Raw genomic sequence first — 19,895 nt, 5'->3', positions numbered from 1 at the left:
CTGCAACGATGCATCGAGTGCCGATATTTGTTGGTATTTAATAATATAATTGAAGCATATCGATATATCAACAAGTTCACGTTCGATACTTAACGATTAATAAAACTTTTTATTTGGAAATTCACACGAGCTTAAAGTATCGATAAATTTTCCTTAGATCGTTTTATGTGGCGGGCATTTTAATTTATTAGTCTTTAGTGCAACGTATTTGAATTTAAAAGCATCGAACCACAATTACAAACAATTTTATTAAACAGATTTTGGTTAGTTTTTTATAGATTTTATTTTAGCACTTAACAAGCCAGAATGGAAACGATTTTCAGGCATTTGTTTTGACATGCTTGCAATTTATTCTGTTCAATTTTATTGCTTAAAATGAATTATATATGTATACGTATGTATATGTATATGTATGTGTATATGTATATGTGTACGTAATTGACTGCCGTGTCTCGATTTCACGATTCCAAATTCAAGCATATCATAATTAACTAACTTGAATTATTGCAATTTCTTTTTATATTATTAACAACAACAAATGAATTTGGCTGTTGCTTTTTGTACATATTATACATGATGCATATGTGTGTGTGTAAGTATTTGGGCAGACATAATTATGTATGTATTAATAAAGCATTTCTTTCAATAAATTGTATTTGTTTTTGCTTCATTTTACAGTGAGTTTATATTAAGGTATATGCGTATAAGTTAATTATTATTATTATTAGAAACAAAAATAATATTTATATAGATATATAAATCAACAAATAATTACACAAATTGTTGTTTGCTTTCAACATTAATTAGCTATTTCACGTATATTTGTTAAACAATTTACACATTTTGCTTGGCGTTGTTTGAATTCCTTCGTGTTGCATGTTGCTGGGTGCATGTTGCACGGCCTTTAATAGTTTGTTTTGTTTTCTTTTCTTTCTTCTTTTAAATTTAGTTTTACATTTTACAGTTTGACAGCAACTGGACTGCTGGGCTGCCAAGGCTGAGGCACAGTTTGGTTTTCTTTTCTCGTTTTTATATATATAAGCAAATATATATATATATATATATATATATATATATATATATACATATATATATATATATATATATAATGTATATATTATATATTAGTTTTTTTTGTTGTTTGTTTCAATTTTCACGTTTCGATCTTTTGAGCGCTGCAAATGTCAAAATTTCAATTTTGCAGTTTATTTAATATGTAAATATATATATATATATATATATATATATATATATATATATATATATTTGTGTGTGTGTGTGTGGGTGTATGTGTGTGCCTTATAATTGATTTCATTTGTTTTGTACTTAAGCTAATAAGATTTGCAAGTGTCTTGCTACACATACAGTCACACACAAACACGCACACAGATAGAAAAGGAGGAAGTAAACGAGATATAGGAAAAGGAAAAAATACACACACACACACAAACATAGTCAGAGAGAAAGAGAGAGATATATAGAAGATTACAACTCATGTATGCAGAGAGACTTGCACACATAGTGAGAGAGAGAGAGAAATTGACACTCATGCACACATGCACACTCACACAAACACACACAGACACACAAAATGCATGTAGAAGACGGCGGCAATTTACAATTTGTTTCTGAATAGTTTCACATTGAGTAGAGAAGACATGTTGATCCTTGATTGACTCCGCGCGATCTACTCCTAATTCAGCTTCTACTGCAGCCGCTCTACTGCGACGCCTGTTCATCGGGCAGATCCAATATTCTGGCCACAAACTCCGAGATATCCGTGTTGCGCTGTAAATGCTCCACAATAAAGCTATGCCGCAGCAGCTGCTCGTAATTGGGCCTCGCCGTATAATCCTTTTTCAAGCAGGTCGCTATGAAGTCCTCAAACTCTGTGGAGAATTTGTCAGCTGGCAGTCGTGGCGGATCATCCTCAACTACCTAAAACAACGTCACAAGAAGAAGAACATTAGCTTTGGCTACACCTGTCACCAGGTGGTGGCTCTCACCTGACGCAGCTGTTCGAAGGGCGTTCGCCATTTGTTATAGGGATATTGCCCGGTTGCCATTTCGATCATGCTTATGCCCAGCGACCAGACATCGGAACGTATATCGTATTGGGCTGGATTACCTTGCGGATCGATACGTTCCGGTGCCATATATGGCTTGCAACCAGCATCTATAGTCTTTGCCACCGAATCGACCAGATAGCCTGCCAAGAGTAGCACGATTATATAAGGAAGTCTATTAAATGGGAATTAAGACTTGTTTCGAATGAAGTGGTATGAAATTGCGTATCGATATTTTGCTAATCGATAATCGATATATTAGTACTGTTCGATTGGCGTTAGATTCCTTAAATTTAATTTTGAATCCTGGCACTTGGAATAACGTCTAACTGTTCCTTTTCCATTTGATTCTTTAAGTTATACATCTACGTCTCTTTCTATATCTATGACAATTGTCAATTGCTCTCTGCGAAGCTGGAAGCTCTTGAAGCTATAAGGAACAAAACGGTTCGAATTTATCAGGCCAAATTAAACAATTCACTCTTCGCTGTTCTATTTCCATTAGATTTCTTAAATAATGGCTTGCATAGGAAATCCGAATGTGTTGAAACAAATGGAATGAAATTGGCAATCAGCAGTTGGACTTTAATTTTCACTGTTCCATTTCCATTTCATTTCTTAGCTTAGAGATAGTGCAAAGAAATTGCTGATATTTAAGCCTGTTAACTGCTTAGTTTAGTTCCACTTCCACTTCCTTTTCCATTTGTTTCCTAACAGAACAAATGCTAAATATGGGTGAGCTGAATTGAGGTGTTCTATCCATAGCCTATGCTTTATATCTTAATTCATCGACGGTCTATAATTATGAATCGTGTGAGACGAAATGGAAAGAGAACACAGTGTTTACCTGAGATGCCGAAATCGCATATTTTCACCTGGCCGCTTCGATTGATCAATATATTTGATGGCTTCACATCGCGATGGATGACCTGCAGCTGGGCATGCAGATAATGCAAGGCGCTAACCACGCTCATCGCGATCTGAGAAAAGTATGTATATAGTGAGAGCGAGAGAGATGGAGATAGTAGGGTATAGGGCATGGCTTACTTTGCCCAGCACCGTCTCCTCCATGGTCAGCTGGTTTTTGAAGACCTTCGGATAGAATTTGTCCAAGCTGGTGTTCATCACCTCCATGCATATCCAGACGTCGCCCTCGCGATACATGGCTCCATAGAAATGGACCGTATAGGGGCAATCGCTGGATCGCATCGAAATATCCAGATCCATGATCAGACGTTGCTGTTCACGAAAGTTCACTGTCATTGGGATGCGCTTGACGGCCAGCACTGTGCCCGTCTGCCTGTGTCGCATCTTCTCCACGATGCCGTAGGCACCGCGGCCCAAATCGCAAATCTTCTCCAAGCTGTCCGCATCGATGTCAAATGTTTGTTCGCCAATTTGTATGGTTGCCCGGGAGTCCAGATTACGAGGTGGCACGCTGTGGACGGCATGTAATTTAACAGTATGTTAACAGAATACTTATGGTTAACAGTCAAATGTTCACAGTATCATTTTTTGTTGGCGAAATGCTAACAGTATATAATTAACAGTGTATTAACGGACTACTTATTGCTATGGCTATATGACATTTGCGGCTTATTCGTTTTGCTTCGGCTAATTGGCATTGGTTGGAGCGGGACTACAACATTAAGCTAACTGAATATCAATTGAACTTTTAAGAAAATTGTTTGAATATTTGAACTTTTAATTTGCCCGGGGTATACAATATTCGATCAAGCACACAGAGTTGTGGGGTTTTTCTAGTTCATCGAACCAGTTCAATCTGCAAGTATTCACATGCATACGCACACATACACACTCACGAAAACAAAATGCCAAAAAAAAAAGAAGCATAGATTATCTTGCGTACTCTTCGCACACATTAGCTAAACTTTGCATAGACACACACAGGCGCAGACACGCAGAAGCATAGGCAAAAGCAAAACGAACAAGTGTCATAATGTCATAACCCCCAATGCACTTACAATGCCGGTTCCGGCTCACGCGGAATGCCAATGGGTGTGAGGCGCGGACGTGGTCGTGACATTGCGCTCTGTCGTTTATATATATGTGTATGGATGTAAGTGTATATGAGCGTATGTATATATGCTTGGATAGGTGGGTGTATGTGCGTGTGCGTCTTTGGCGGCCTGCACTTGCACTTTTTGGAGCTGTTCACGCGTGTTGCGCTGCACGTTTAGCCTGGTAACTGAAATTATTTGCTCCACTTTTTTGATACTATTATTGCTGCTGCTGCTGCTGCTGTGTGGGTTTTTATTGGGCCGTCGACAGCGACGGCGACGTCGACGTCGATAGAGCGGCGGCGACGGCGGCTGCGGCTGCTGCTGCTTTTTGCTATTTTTACCACATTTGGTCAAATCGTGTTGTAGAAATGTTTGCCTGCTACGCGTTCACTTGTGCGTGTTGAGAAAAAAATGCAGATCAAATGCCGCGCTCGCTGCGGCTCTGACTGTGTTTGTCGCTTAACTTTTCTTTGATATTTAGTTTTTCGTTTTCTTTTCTTTTTCACCCAACACTCGCGTAGAACTCGTCCTCGTTGAAAACAATACAGTGGGATATTCGCAGTGTTGCCAACTCAGCCATTTCCTGTACGTTTTTTAATCACAAATGAAATTTTGGTATTTTCTTTGGTCACACTAGATTATGTGTATGTCCTTGAGATAACAGCAGAAAATAGTTTTATAGATTGTAGCCAAAAATAAATACCTGCCAATCCGTGGAAATCAGTAAAATTAGTTTTTATTGTGTTTTCTTTTATTCCTATTCAAAGTACACGGTGAGCATGTGTGCATAAATTGAACTATTTCACCCCAAAACAATGATAAATATATCGATATATTGATTCATCGTGGCCAGCTGGTTATAAAGCAGCTCAGCGTATTTACACACTATTGACATATGGTCACACTGAGACACTATCTTCTTGTTGGTGGTGGACTGTTTCACATTGTTTAATAGATGTGCAATGCGAATTAAGCAGTAAATACAGCAAATTTTTAATGTGTATTGCAAAAGTGCAAGTGTTCGCGCGCCAGCCAACCACAATTCTAAACAAACGCCGCGTGTAACGCTCAATAGCTTAAAGCGAACGCCTACAAAAACTAACGAGTGTTGCTGCTGCATAAAAAAAGGAAGGAAAAGAATCGCGAGCTGTATTGTTGTTGTTGTTGCGCTCTGCTGTGTCGTGCGTGAGTGCGTGCGTTCGTTCGTGCGTCTCCGTCGTATTTCGTGTCTGTTTTTGTTTTTTGTTTTTTGTTTTTCTAAAGTAAAGTTTTTTGTTGTTGTTTTGCGGCCTCTGCAAGTGGAAAGTTCACGCGCACGTATACAAGTGCAGTACTAAAAGAGACACACACACGCACACTTGTGTGTGTGTGTCCGTGTGTGTGTGCATGTGTGCGGCGGCAGCAGCAGCAGCAGCCATAAATACAAAACGCTGGGAAAATCGAATTTGAAACAACTGAACTAGAAGAGAAGCAGTAGGAGAGGAGAGGAGAGAATACAACAGCAACAACAATAATAATAATAATAATAATAATAATAATAATAATAATAATATTAACAATAATAATAATAATAATAACACCAATAACAACAACAACTGCAACTGCAACAATGTCCAGCACAATCGAATTTGAGACAATTGGCAGTCGGCTGCAGTCGCTGGAGGTGGCGCTGCAGGCGCAAAACGAATCACATGAACAAATCGTCTTATCAAAGCGTGTTCGGCCAACAACAATATCGACGACAACAACACACACAGGCGCAATAACAGCAACAGCAACACCAAACAGTGCAGCGGCCGTTAGCGCCGCAGCGGCGGCAGCAGCAGCAGAAACAGCAGCAGCAGCCGCCGCTGCCGATGCCTCTTCCGCCAACAATGTCGCCGCCTCACCAACCAGACCAGCGACAGCGCTGCCGGTGCCGACGTCGACGTCAACGTCTCTGTCGTCTGGTATCTTTGTCCTGCCCACCAGGAGTATGCGCCCAACGCCCAGTTTGCCCATACGTAAGTTAATTCCAAAATACATAGATATATATGTGCATATGCATGTGTGTGTGTGTATTGGTGTTGGTGTTGATAAGAAATTGGCGATTCAATAGATATGATAAATAGTCATTTACTTATGAATTCAGCTGCACATATACGTTTGTATATACGTATATACGTTTGTATGTGTGTGTGTGTGTGTGTGAGTGGACATGTACTTGCATGTAATACCCTCAACAAAGGGCACACGTTATCGATCTCTGCGTTTCGATTGCATAGATAAGCGCACGCTGTGAGCAAAACAAACCAAAAACAACACGAAAACTTGTTTTCGCCAAATGCAGCGACGCAGCAGCGGCAGCATCAACACATACACTTGTCCGCGTCGCTGCAGCATCGCTTGCTTTGTGATTGGCTGTGTGCGGGTGTGTGTGTGTTTGTCAGATTCGCATTGTTTCCTATTAGATTTGTCCTTTTAACTGTCGGCTTGCAAATGTTATCGATAAATAGACATATCAATGGGAATTCAAATAGGAAATTTTAAGCTTGAATGAGAAAATCTTTAAATGTAAATATAATTTCTAATATATCTTTTTATTTGATAAAAAAAGACCTTCAGCATATATGATGCAATTGGTTTTTATCTATTATATATATTATAAAGAAAATACGAAATAGTTACACTTTTATTATATGTTTATTCCAATAAGCAAATGCATTTTTGCCCAACAAGAAAATATGATTGAACTGTCTTAAAATGTTTCCAATTTGGAATCATAATCTACCCACAGACAATTTCAACTAGGTCGGTAACCTATTAATTAAAACAGTACAATAGCAAGTCCAATTGGTTTTGCAACTCCCTTTCTTTTGCAGTATTGGTCCAATTTCAATTGACTTGTGCACGCCCTGCACACGTGAGGTTCATTGCAAATTAACGGGAAATGCACTTTGCAGCTCGGTTTTATCTTTCCCACTCAGTCTACAGATGCTCTCCCATTTGGTGCGTTTATATTTGTTCATGTGTGTGTCCTCGTCGCTGCTTTTGTTGCCGATTTCATTTGGTATGTTTGTTGGCATTTTTTTTGGCATTTCCGGAGTAAATGTCTTGATACGCGCACTTCGCCGCCACCGCTGCCGCCTTCACCGTTGTCGCCGTCGCTCGCTCACATTGTTGTTTGTTTTTGTATTCGCTTTTGGTTTCGCGTTTCTTCACCCGCACACATGCACACACGCATAAGCTACAGTAAGACAGTAACGACGGCTGCGGCGAAGACAGCGGAGACAGCGTGACTCGCGTGAGGATTGCGGCGAAATTTGTCTTCGTCTTGCGTTTTATTGTTGCCATTGTTGTTGCTATAAGTAGTAATATTTCATTTGAGGCAACTGATAAGTAATAACTATTTAACGCTTACAATAACAACAATTATTGTTGTCATAATTTTAACAATAACAACGCACTTTATGCGTCTCGCAGTTTGTAATGTAAGGCACAGTGGGGCAAGCTAGACTTGATATAGGTCTACTTGTATACATATGAAAATATCAGTATGTTAAATATTATTTTACTGTTGTTCACTTTATATGTCCTGAGAACAAATTAAGCTCGAAAAGGTGAACTCGAACTCGAACTGCTGTGGTACCACATATTGATAAAAAATATATATATATATCTATTTTCCTTATTTTGGCTAATAAAAAAGTAAATATGAAATACTTCCACTTCTATTGACATTTTTTGCGCCCTGTTTATAAAACTATTTATAGATATAGATTAAAATGTTTGGCCAAGCAAATTCCCACGTTTTCAAATCAACGAAATTGATAACATTGGCCTTGAGTAGCGAATGTGCTCGAAGTAAATGAGCTTTGTGCCAGTGTGCATGAACACACACACACACACATTTATATATATATATATATATACGCACGTATATTCGCTTTGTTTTTGACTAACGGTTATTGGTCAGTGTTGCCGTTTTTGGAGAACAACAAAACGTAAAATCAGTGAAAATCAAAACAAAGCTAAAAGCTGTTTAAGGAAAAGAGCTGCAAACGCTAAATGAATTCAACTTGATGAAATGTTGATGTTAACGGAACTTTAAATGTGTTACGTTATTCAATTAGGTAAAATAAAAACTATAAACCAGCTGGACTCGCTCCTTTTCAATATCTCCAAGAAAACTATGTTCAGATTTAGCGGGAAAAAGGTTAAAAGGGCAACATAATTTGCTGCGCTATTTATGATTTATCCACACATTGATAAGAATTCAAGCCTATTTATGCACATTTAAATGAAAACTGATCTCACTCTGCCTCTCTATGTATCTAGGTGAAACTGGAGGATCGACTCGACCTCGCATGATGTTGCCGCTGCTAACACATTCGCATCCTTCTGAATCGGAAACGGATAAAAAGCTGAAGATGATAATGGGCCAGACGGGCAAGCTGAAAATCAATGGCCGCCACTATCCGACAGATATCCGTGATCTACAGCATCTGGGTGACTTGGGCAACGGAACCAGCGGCAATGTGGTCAAAATGCTGCACGTCTCCAGCAACACGATCATTGCCGTTAAACAAATGCGACGCACCGGCAACGCCGAGGAGAACAAACGCATTCTCATGGATCTGGATGTTGTGCTTAAGTCGCACGACTGCAAATATATAGTCAAGTGCTTGGGCTGTTTTGTACGCGATCCGGATGTCTGGATCTGCATGGAGCTGATGTCCATGTGCTTCGATAAGTTGCTTAAATTGACCAAGAAACCGGTGCCGGAGCCAATTCTAGGCAAGGTCACTGTGGCGGTAAGTTTCGTGAGTGAAGTGTAGAAGTGTCGTTATGCAACACTGTTTCTTTAAAGTAATAGATAAATCATGTATTGTTGATAAATGACAAAATTTATACACATTTTGTGCTTTACATCACTCCTTTCTTATATACAGAGTGCCAACTATATAACTTGAATTATAAGTGATATTTTTTAGTGTTGTGGGGTACTTTACAACCCTGATTTTAATAAATAGTTCAGAAAACTAGAAGAATCATAGAAGCTTTAACTCTTAGTCAGTGTTGTTAAATTGTAGAGGATTTGTAGAACAACTGTTGCTGTTATACAACACTGAACTCAAGCCTTATCCTTGGTTATTTAATGTTTTCTATCTTCTGCTTTGCAGACGGTTAATGCGTTGTCCTATCTGAAGGACAAACACGGCGTCATCCATCGCGACGTGAAGCCATCGAACATTTTGATTGATGAGCGCGGCAATATAAAGCTATGCGATTTTGGGATTAGTGGACGCTTAGTAGACTCTAAAGCGAACACACGTTCCGCTGGCTGTGCAGCCTACATGGCGGTAAGTCGGGATAGTACCAAATAAATATATATATATATATATATATAAATTGTAGTATATATATATATAAATATATATATATATATATATATATATATATATATATATATATATATATATATATATATATATATATATATATATATATATATATATATATCGATATCGAATTACCAAAATTGTGTCTATTGCAGCCGGAACGCATCGATCCGAAGAAACCAAAGTACGATATAAGAGCGGATGTCTGGTCGTTGGGCATAACGCTTGTGGAGCTGGCAACTGCACGCTCACCATACGAGGGCTGTAACACGGACTTTGAGGTGCTGACCAAGGTGCTCGACTCAGAGCCGCCCTGTTTGCCCAGCGGCGAGGGCTACAATTTCAGTCAACAGTTTCGTGACTTTGTCATCAAGTGGTAAAGTGATTGAAGTACGCATATCTATACATATTGCCTCACACTCTCTCTCGCTCTGTTTGCATGTGGCCTTAGCCTCACTAAGAACCATCAGGATCGACCCAAGTATCCGGAGCTGCTGGCCCAGCCATTTATCAAGATGTATGAGCAGGCCAAGGTCGATGTGCCAGGCTGGTTTCAAAATGTGATGGACTCAGCTGCCGGAAAGCGTCTGCGCGCCAATGGTGATGCCACCCTGACGAGGTGAGTTCTACGAGCTCCACAAGTTAAAGCCGACCTCTCGATATAAGCCAACATTCCCGACCCACGTCCCGAGCCAGCAAACAAATATGAGAACAATTTGCCTTTAGCCATTTGCCTGCTGTCTGTGTGCCTGTGTGTCCGTGCGTGTGTGTGCGTGTGTGTGTTTGTATGTGTGTGGGCGTCATGAACACAACAACGCTTCGTTTCAATTGTTTGTTTCCGTTTCCGCTTTTGTTTCATTCCGTTACGTTGCGTTTTCTATTTTGATTTCTCTTCAGCCTAACTCTGACAACAAAAAAAAACAATTTCCTAACAGGTAGGCCAAAAAAAAATTGCCAAACAAAACTTAAATAATGAACTACAACTAAAAATCGTACCTAATTCCAGGGTGTTTGCTGAGTTTGTAAACTAAAAAATAAAAAAAAAAAAAAAAAAAGATTAAAATTAAACTTCACTTTTAACTCCTTCCTAAATTTAGCAAAATGTTGGCATGCCTCTCTTCCTTCTCTCCTATTATGCACACACTCTTCTACTTCACTTTTTTTTATGATTTTTTGTATCCTATTTTACTAAGATTTGAGCACATTTCTACTACCTGTTGCTATTACCTTTTTAGCTACTTTTTTGGATTTGTTTTCCTTCTTTCGTAACACTTACATTTATGTTAAAAAGATGCACTGGCTGCGGGCGTATTGAAGAGCATTAAAGTCTGTTCCATTCCGTTTCGTTTCTGGGGGAAAAACGAAAGTCGAATTATTTTATCTAATTTATACATCTGAATCATTTTGTTTCATTCCGTATTGTTTCCAAGAAAAGCATTCAAGTTTTCTATTGCATTCTGTTTCGTTTGAAAGTAAAACATAGTTTGTGGCAGACGAACATTCAAGACCGTCTCATTCCCTTTCGTTCCTTTAAGAAAAGAAACTCATCCCTAAGAAATGCATTTGAATCCATTTAATACAATTTCATTTCGTTTAATATCTAAACGGTCTTACGTTAATCATTCCAATTTGTTTCATTCCGTTTTGTTTTCATGACATAGTCAGATCAAAACATTCAAGCTTTCTCGATTTCATTACGTTTCGTTTTAAATCAAAATATAGCCATGCTCAGTGGAATAGTCAAGTATGTTTCATTCCGTTTCGTTCCACAACCAAAATCGAAGCTCATAAAATGGACTGTCCGTACAGAATGAGCAGTGCATATGCCATGTATAAATTTTTAGCATCGACGTACCCAATCCCCTCTAGTAAACCACACCCAACCCCCCTTTCTTCCCAAATAGGTATTACGTAGAAACCAGAAACAATAGAGAAACAAATATAATTCGAATATTTTGCGTTTTATTGACTATTTAATTTGTGTGTTTCTTTTTTGATTTTCTATTTTCATCTTTTTTATTACAATTTTTTGTAGGTTACCTAATTCCTAATATATATGTATATATATATATATATGTATGTGTATATGTATATATATACGTGTATATATATATATATATTTACTATATATGATACAAGCAAAGATAATGCCAGACAAACTGTAAAACCGATTAAAACCAAAACATGAAAACATTAAAAAATTAAAACATAAAAAACAACAACAACAACAACAACAAAAACCTAATTAATTATAACCAATAATGCAAGCAATCAACCATTATATAACTATATATATATATATATGTATCTATGAGCGTATATATAAATATATAATATTAATTTAAATACCCTTACCACGATATATAATCAAGATAAATCAAAAACCATTAAGCAAAAATCGTCCCAAAAAAATTAAATAATAAAGTATCTATCAAAAGTAATATTCAGTAAGTACGACCGAGTTTTATTATTGTTATTATTATTATGATTATTATTATTATTATTGTTATTATTATTATTGATATTTGATGCGCATGATTTAATTAATTTCTAATTGTTTCTTCCTGTATTTTTTAACTACTAAATTTTATCTTCATTTTGTTACTAATTAATTGATGTACTTTTACTGTAATTCCGCTGCATGTTGCCTGTTGCCTGTTGCTTAACACCTTTTCATTATTATTAATATTAAAACAATAAAAGTGGTTAAATAAATAAATAGACTTCACACAGCGATCGAGGTAAATTTTTGGCTTTGAAATTTTCTTGCTTTATTTTTGTTGTTTTATTTCCATAAATTTGTAGCTTTTGTTTCGCTTCATAAATGTTTGCAGCGCAATTGTTTCGTTCTGTTTCATATTCCGTTTCGTTTCAATGCCATCACACATTGCACATACCGCTTTTGTATATATAAAATTGTATATATACTTAATATCTATGTATATATGTGTTCTTTATGTATTTATCCCGTTGCAGCATTTCGCTTGTTCCATTTCATTCGTTCTCATTTGGTTATTTGGGTGAATTGACTCATTGCACAATTCGATGGCCATTCCTGGTTTGTTTTTTCAGTTTCTTACAGCGCCATCTAGCGTCTCAAAATGTGGTCCATAGCATATGTGTAGGGAAACGTTTTGGCAAATGGAACACTTTTAGACAATTACTTTGGGAACGCTTAAAAGAGTACGACAAAAGGGAAAGTGACAGAGAAAGTGCAGACATGAGGCATACATCGATAACCATTGTTATCGATTAATCATTTTTAATAAGCTTACTTATAACGAGTATCCAACATTTTGCGGACGTTAAATGTGAACAAAATAGCGGCAGAGAGAGAGAGAGAGAGAGAGGGAGAAACTTGCAGATTTTACGATTGGCTGCTATGGCTGCTTATCGATAATGATCGATAAACCATTTATGATTAGATATGCTCATTACTAGCAACTGATTATGCACAATCGGGCATTTTTACGTTATCTTCGAAAACTATCGATATAAAGTGATATCGAAAATGGTCGATTATGATCGATTTTAACTTTGTACATAATTTTGGATTATCGAAATTATCTTAAATATCTTTAAGAAATCAGCTTCAACCAAATGTTCTACGTAATGTTCACTATAGTGCGATAATTCAATAGGTTTTTAATTGTTCTAACTATCGATAGTTATCGATTTTTTATACTACACACCTGTTGATATTTGGTATCAATGGTTATTGCAGTCTCTTTCTCTCTCTTTCTCTACCTCCCTTTTTAGTGCTTTCTCTGTTTAGTATATTGCTCCCTCTCTCATTCATACGCTTCATTGTCTCACTGATCTCATTTAGCTTTCATATTTATATATATGTATATACATACATGTCCTATATGACATCTCGCTATATCTAAACATATGCCCATTACACGCACACACACATATATCAACACGTATATACACACATGCCTCCCGCTTTCACTCGCTCGCATTACACACAAACTCTATATCCCTCTCTCTCTCTCTGCCTCACTCTCTGTCTTTGTGTCTTTCTGTCTTTTTCACTCTTTCGCTGCCATGCTGGCGTACATTTTGTGTGTGTGTGTGTGTGTTCTCTCCTTATATTGGCAACAATTATTAACACTCACGCGTTACTTGCAGAGCAACAGCAACAGGAACAACGACAACAGCAGCTGCAGCAGCAGCAACACGCGCCAAGGAAGCTGCCACATTGTATGGAAGAACTGCAACAACTGAAACAGCGGCAGCATCAGGAGCAACGCGCAGTCCAACGCAAACACAAACCCAAACGCTGAAGACAATAAAACCCACACAGATTCCAAGCTATCAGCAGCAGCAGCAGCAGCAGCAGCAGCAGCAGCAGCAGCAGTTGCCGGTTACGCAGTATTTCATACAATCAGCCACACAACTACCTCAACAAACAACAACAACAACAGCAGCAACGTCAAACACATTGAATTACTTTAGCAGCGGTGGCAGTGGCAGCAGCAGCAGCGGCGCCAGTCCCAGTCCCATGTCGCCACCGGCTGGCGTAGCTGCAGCAGCTGCTGCCGGCGGCGGTAACAATGACATTGGCAAGCTCTATCGGAAATCGCCTTTCATGCAGCGCAAGCTGAGCAATGGCTCTCACTACAAGTACAACGATGAGAGTCCCAAGAAGGAGTCTGTTTTTAGCAGCATAGGTATGTGCATACCATGACCATGCCCACACTCACGCCCACTGACTAACGCCCTTTGTCTGTTGCAGGTCAATCGATTTTACGCAATTTAACCACATCGCCGTTCAGTCAGAAGAAACATCAGCCAATTGTTACAGCAACAACACCAACGGCAACAACAGCAACAACAACTCCAACAACACTGCCGCATCATAATAAGAAAGTGAAAACGCCCACGGAGCTGTTGGCCACGCCCAAATGGCGTCTGCCCTACGACACCTGTGATAGTAGCATTGATAATGTCAATTTGGCAGTCAGCTCGCCCACAATGCAGCGCAAGCATCTAATAATGGAGCAAACGATGGCAACAGCAACTGCAACAGCAACAACAACAACAGCAACAATAATGCCAACAACATTGCAGCTCAACAATCAGCAACAACAGCAGCAGCAACTGCAACAGCAGCGATTGCAGCCAGGCAATCAAAGTCCCATAGGTGAGGGACATTTAGCATAGAAGATATATCATTTAAGAAATATATATATATATATATATGTTAATGTTGCACAACATAACAAGAGTCTGTAGAGCAGCTTAAATCGATTTTTTAAGTATCCCAGTGAACAAGGGCTTAGTTTCCTGTCTTTTATAAAAGTAGTGCTGCATTAGCTAAGAGTTGATAAATTTTCTTGATGCATAACTTTTACTATATATTTTTTTGAAACTATTAGCCACAAGCAACATCTTTTGTATGGCAGAACACTTTGTTGCTGTTTACTTCTCGCGCTCTCACTAAACACTCGCTTTTGTTCTCTGTTGCAATCAAATATAGCAGGAGTTGTAAGACGATGATAGCAAGGTTTAGCAATGATATTGGCAGGCATTTGTAATGCCCCTCTAGACAACTTGTTCACATTTGTTAATTAGTAGCAATCATGTTTATATATTTATGTAACTGTGCATAACTTCAGAACACTTTATAACTCTGCAAAGTTAGCGTATTTAAGCCCAATCAAAAATGCATTATCCATGTTCATTTTCATGTCTTTAAGTGGGCTTTTTGTTGACTTGAGTTTTCTCTATATTTAACTACACAACATAGTTTAGGAAATGCTCAGCATGTTAACTGCTAAATATAGATTTATTAACTCAATTAAGATAAACACAAAGTTTATTATACAAGTGTTTTAGCTCACTATAGTTCAGTCCATGTTAATAAAATTCTGTGTCTCTCTCTCTCCCTGTCTCTGTCTATGCAGTGTTGCAGCGCTTCTACCATCAACAGAATCAGTTGCGTGAAAAGGAGGCAGCCGAGCGGCAACAGCAACATCAGCTGCAGCAGCAGCAGCAACAACATCTGCAACAACAACATCATCTGCAGCAACAACAACAGTTGCCACAATATTATCAGATGCAGCAGCAGCAACAGCAACAGCCACAGTCATCACCGCAACTTTATCACTTTCTTCAGTCGCCGCCGCCGGTGCCGCCGCTGACGCCAACGCTGCTGCGTGCTGCGCCGGCAACCACCACGGGCACCAGCACGAATCCGTTTCACAGCAACTATGTGGCGCCACCCTCATCGCACTCCACCTCTAGTCAGTCATCGACGCAGTCGACGTGCTCGCAAATAGCCAGCGCAGCGCCCGCCTCTCCATGTGCCACAGCCGCCGGACACTTTGGTGTGGGCAATGCGGCCCAGTTGCAATACCAGCCATTGCCGCTCACACCGACAACAGCAGCAACACCACCACCAGCAGCAGCAGCAGCAGCAGCAACAGCTAGCGACATTAGTGCGTTCTACAGCAGCAGCCTGCCCAGCAGATCGCCTGAGCAACTGCAGCCGGACTATGGCACGGCTCAAGTCGCCGGCAGCAAGTTAAGCAAATTGTATGCGCGGCGCCAGCTGCTGGGCCAGCAGCCGAGCAACAGCAGCAACAATCTCGAAGCCAGAGAGCAGCAGCACGTCTACAGCACTCAAACGGATGCCGGTGAGTGGCAGACAAAAAGCTGTCAGCTATGTTACGCTCATTTGATATGCATCCACGATGTTTGCGCTTGAATTTATTTGTTTTCCTGTTCGGCTTGTTTTTGTATATATCATGAACTCATTGAATATGGCAAGTCTGGTTCGATAAGCTCTATCGATCCAGTGCTCTTAGTCTGTCCGCCCGATCGTACGAACTCGTAAACTACAAATGCTAGAGACTGCAACTGGGAATAGATATATATTCCATATTGGTCTATGCCCAGCTTAAGTATATAATATTTATCTTCATATCAATTGCTTTTCGATAAAAATCGATTTTATAACTTGGTTTTTGAGGCATAACTTAAAGAGCCTAAAATCTAGATGCCTCAAAAATGTCACATACTTAGGTCATACATGAATGCATGAGTATGTGTGTATGTGTGAAATATTGCAGAGGGGACCAGGTTGCTGGTTGCAGGGTATCTACTAGTCGGGCACAGCCGACTAGAGCGCTCTTACCTGTTTTTGTGTTGGCTCTCAACTAATTCTTTGGCTCGCTTGTGCGCTTTTTGTTTATGCTCTTTCTCTTTGTTTACACACACACATGCACGCTTGCACCACACACACACACACGCACGCACGCGCACACTGCACATCAATCATCAATCCATCAATCAATCAGGCTGGTTCAATACACTCGCTGGCGCCATGAAGCGACAATTTGCGACCTATGTTAAAACCCAATTGAATTCCACAGCGACGGCTCAGACGTTGGTCAACGGCAACGAACAGGAGCCGGCCCAGGCGCTGGCGCCGCCACCAGCACCGCCAGCCTATCGCAACATAGGCAATAATGGCACCGCCACAACCACCAACAGCAGCAGCAGCCACAACCATAACCACAATACGACAGCCAAAACCTATTATTATCGCACGCTGTCAGCGGCGAGCAGCAGCAGCAGCAGCCACAGTCACAATACCAGCCAAAGCACCTCGCCCACCACGGAGCCACTAACGGGCAGCGCTGCAGTGGTGCACAGCATTGGCGGTGCGACGGCAACGAGCGGCTTCTTGCGTCGCTACGCCAGCAGCGGCATTGTCGCCGGCAATCACAGCAGCGGCAGCAACAGCACACCGCCCAGTCCACATTTGCTGGCGGGCCTGGATAGACGGCATCGCAGTCCGGATCCACCGCCACGCTACAATCGCGGCCAGTCGCCGCTGTTGCTGCGCAAAAATCTGCTCGAGCTGAGCGGCCAGCCAGCGGGCTCACCGCTGCTGCAGCGACGGTGAGAGTTGAATAACAACAACAACAACAAACGCAACCTATTGACGGCTTCTAACTTGTGTGCTTTTGTCTTTCAGATATGTTTCGGCATCGCCGCCATTGCCGCCGCCACGTCGCGGCTCGGAGAGTGTGCCCGGCTCGCCGCAGCACTTTCGCACGCGCATCCACTACACGCCCGAGCCGCAGCGACGCATCTATCGCACCATAGATCAATGAGTAGCGCTGCAAATAATGGTCATGTGATGTTGGTATGGCTTCGATGATGGGCCAGACGACGAGGCAGCAGCAACAACAGCAGACACAGCAACTGTTGCTGCTAGCAACACAGCAGCAACAGCAACAGCGACAACAACTCCAGCAGCAGCAGCGGCGGACGTTGGGCCTCCAGCAACGTATAGACACTCGCTGGACCTGTAAGCAGCTAGCAACAAACAACAATTACAAGCAATACATGTGAACAACCAACAACCAACAACAGCAAACGAAAGTGTTCAAAAGTCGTATATATATAGCGTATATATATTTAGGCCGTAGCTAAGGCTTGAGTCTTCTAATGATTAATTCAAACTAGTTCACAACAACAACAAAAATATGTTTTCTTTTAACTTGTAACACAAATGTTTGTATTTTTTTTTTTTTTAATAATACATGTGTGTGTGTATGTGTATTTGTGTGAGTGTATATATATAAATTTTGTTAGTCAACTGAAACGAACTGTAACTGCAATAGCGCCATATAACTAGCATATATACATATATATATCTGTTTATATATATATTGAAATACTAAAATGCAGCAAAATATAGACACACATATATGTATATGTATATATATATATTTGTATACAAATGCTGAGACAACAATAATAGTGCAATAGTTAAATTTCTTGAGCAAAGTTTTTAATTATGATTTTTGGCCAAACCTATATAGACATTATAATAAGATCATAACAGTTATATACTATGTACTATATGCAGAAAAGACTTGCCATATGTACATATATATATATATATATGTGTGTGTGTATGTTTATATTCAGTTGATTTGTATTATTATGTATTATTTGTTTCGTTATCAAAATAGAATTCTTTCAAACCAAGTTCCTTAGCTTACCATATGTAATACATATATATGCATATATATATATCGAGCCGCAACATAATACTACAAATTTCTAATAACTTGTATCTTTGCGTGTGTGTTTGTGTGTGTGTGCAGCTTAGCGACCTCAATGTTTTGTTCCTGTGCGTTCATAACAAATTAACGAGTAAATTATTTAATTTTAGCCCAAAAAAGAAAAACAAAAACAAAATTTAAAAATTCAAATTGTATATAAATGAATAAGAAAATCATGTGTATATATATGTAACACACACACACACATATATATGTATATATAAATATATATATATATATATATCGAATGTGTATGTTTTGCATTTGCTGTTTGTAATCAAAATCCAATTTAATTTCTCTTTTTTTTCTCTTTGTAAAATTAAACAAACAAAATTTAAAAAAAAAGTAAACAAAATTTCGAAACAAAAAAAAAACAAGTTAAATTTATTTGTATGTTAATTTATTTAAAATAAAAAAGAAAAGAAAAGTAAAAAATAAAATAATTAAATGATGTATTTCGACTGATTTATGTGTTTAAAGTTTAAGCTTTTTGGACTATATACTTATGTATGTATATGTGTACATATATGCGCATCGGTCTGTAGGTCTACTTTTTAGTTTTAACCAATGATATATAGTGTATGGTATGTACACACATATATGTATATGTATATATATCTGTATTAATATTGTAAAATATATATGAAAATGATGAAAAGTTGCGAACATTTAAGTAAATCAACAAAATCAAATGAATGTAAACTCTTATGAATACCAATAATACTAATAACAGTAATGATAATGATAATGATAATAACAACAATAAGAAATGTAATAATTAAAGTCTATAATTCAAAAATTAAATAAAATGAAAACGGATCTAAAAAACCCCCAAATTGAAAAAAAAATTAAATACTTATCATATAAATTTTTTCTCTGTTATATATCGACGTCATGGCCTATAAGCGCCCACTCCAATTTAAATTCCAATAGTTTCTCTTGTTCAATTTTCCATATTTTAATTACTATAATTTAACTTATCTAATTCCAAATATATATTGAACAGTTGTTATTCGTGTTTCATGGCCAATTGTTTCATTTGTATTCCATCAGATTCAATCGTTCCAACATTAATTGTTTCGTTGATATAATCATATCCTATGAAATATTTAAATATATTCAAATCAAATTTCTAATTGATGCAACTTTATAACATATATATGATCGAAGCAAATTGAATATGTATGCTTTAGCATAAGCATTTGCGAGTAGTGTTTCAATTCCAACCGTACCAATTTGATTTCTTTCATCTGATCATATAGATCAGATCGAATTTAATATTTTAGCTTGATATTTCGACGTTACCTTAGCAGAAGCATTTGCGTGTAGTGT

At 38.6% G+C, this 19,895-nt stretch overlaps 2 protein-coding genes across 3 annotated transcripts; one reads left to right on the top strand and one right to left on the bottom strand.

The window, feature by feature from the left end:
* Positions 1-1,133: 1,133 nt before the first annotated feature.
* LOC111593410 (dual specificity mitogen-activated protein kinase kinase 6) lies at positions 1,134-4,372 on the bottom strand. 2 transcript variants are annotated; one of them, XR_003944185.1, is made up of 6 exons: positions 4,052-4,372; positions 3,114-3,504; positions 2,914-3,046; positions 2,007-2,209; positions 1,620-1,938; positions 1,134-1,175 (listed from the first exon to the last, which is right to left on the bottom strand). XR_003944185.1 is itself a non-coding variant. In XM_023306136.2 (5 exons), exons 1-5 carry the CDS (start codon positions 4,111-4,113, stop codon positions 1,720-1,722), a joined length of 1,008 nt encoding a protein of 335 aa, XP_023161904.1. In that variant the 5' UTR covers positions 4,114-4,372; the 3' UTR covers positions 1,274-1,719. The 2 variants fall into 2 exon arrangements, 1 of the variants encoding a protein (XP_023161904.1); XM_023306136.2 differs by lacking the exon at positions 1,134-1,175 and having other exon boundaries at positions 1,274-1,938.
* A 1,270-nt stretch (positions 4,373-5,642) lies between these two features.
* Positions 5,643-17,618, top strand: LOC111593442 (dual specificity mitogen-activated protein kinase kinase hemipterous). The gene is made up of 11 exons (XM_030223560.1): positions 5,643-6,093; positions 8,408-8,883; positions 9,253-9,432; positions 9,627-9,847; positions 9,923-10,090; positions 13,609-14,150; positions 14,216-14,623; positions 15,387-15,467; positions 15,651-16,118; positions 16,782-17,388; positions 17,465-17,618. The coding sequence occupies exons 1-11, from the start codon at positions 5,700-5,702 to the stop codon at positions 17,601-17,603; spliced, it is 3,684 nt and encodes a 1,227-aa protein (XP_030079420.1). The 5' UTR covers positions 5,643-5,699; the 3' UTR covers positions 17,604-17,618.
* Positions 17,619-19,895: the final 2,277 nt, after the last annotated feature.

This window comes from Drosophila hydei, unplaced genomic scaffold (genome assembly GCF_003285905.1).
Source record: "Drosophila hydei strain 15085-1641.00,03,60 unplaced genomic scaffold, DhydRS2 tig00000237-arrow-arrow-pilon, whole genome shotgun sequence".
Classification (NCBI taxonomy): Eukaryota; Metazoa; Arthropoda; class Insecta; order Diptera; family Drosophilidae; genus Drosophila; species Drosophila hydei.
This window is presented reverse-complemented; position numbering and strand designations above follow the sequence as displayed.

Bases quoted from the DNA above. Each gene is read 5' to 3' on its own strand.
- LOC111593410 (XM_023306136.2), bottom strand. From the start codon at position 4,113: ATGTCACGACCACGTCCGCGCCTCACACCCATTGGCATTCCGCGTGAG. The intron at 3,047-3,113 runs GTAAGCCATGCC...TACTTTTCTCAG, and splicing joins AGGAGACGGTGCTGGGCAAA to ATCGCGATGAGCGTGGTTAG. The intron at 2,210-2,913 runs GTAAACACTGTG...TACTCTTGGCAG, and splicing joins ATGCGATTTCGGCATCTCAG to GCTATCTGGTCGATTCGGTG.
- LOC111593442 (XM_030223560.1), top strand. From the start codon at position 5,700: ATGTCCAGCACAATCGAATTTGAGACAATTGGCAGTCGGCTGCAGTCG. The intron at 6,094-8,407 runs GTAAGTTAATTC...CTATGTATCTAG, and splicing joins AACGCCCAGTTTGCCCATAC to GTGAAACTGGAGGATCGACT. The intron at 8,884-9,252 runs GTAAGTTTCGTG...TCTGCTTTGCAG, and splicing joins TAGGCAAGGTCACTGTGGCG to ACGGTTAATGCGTTGTCCTA.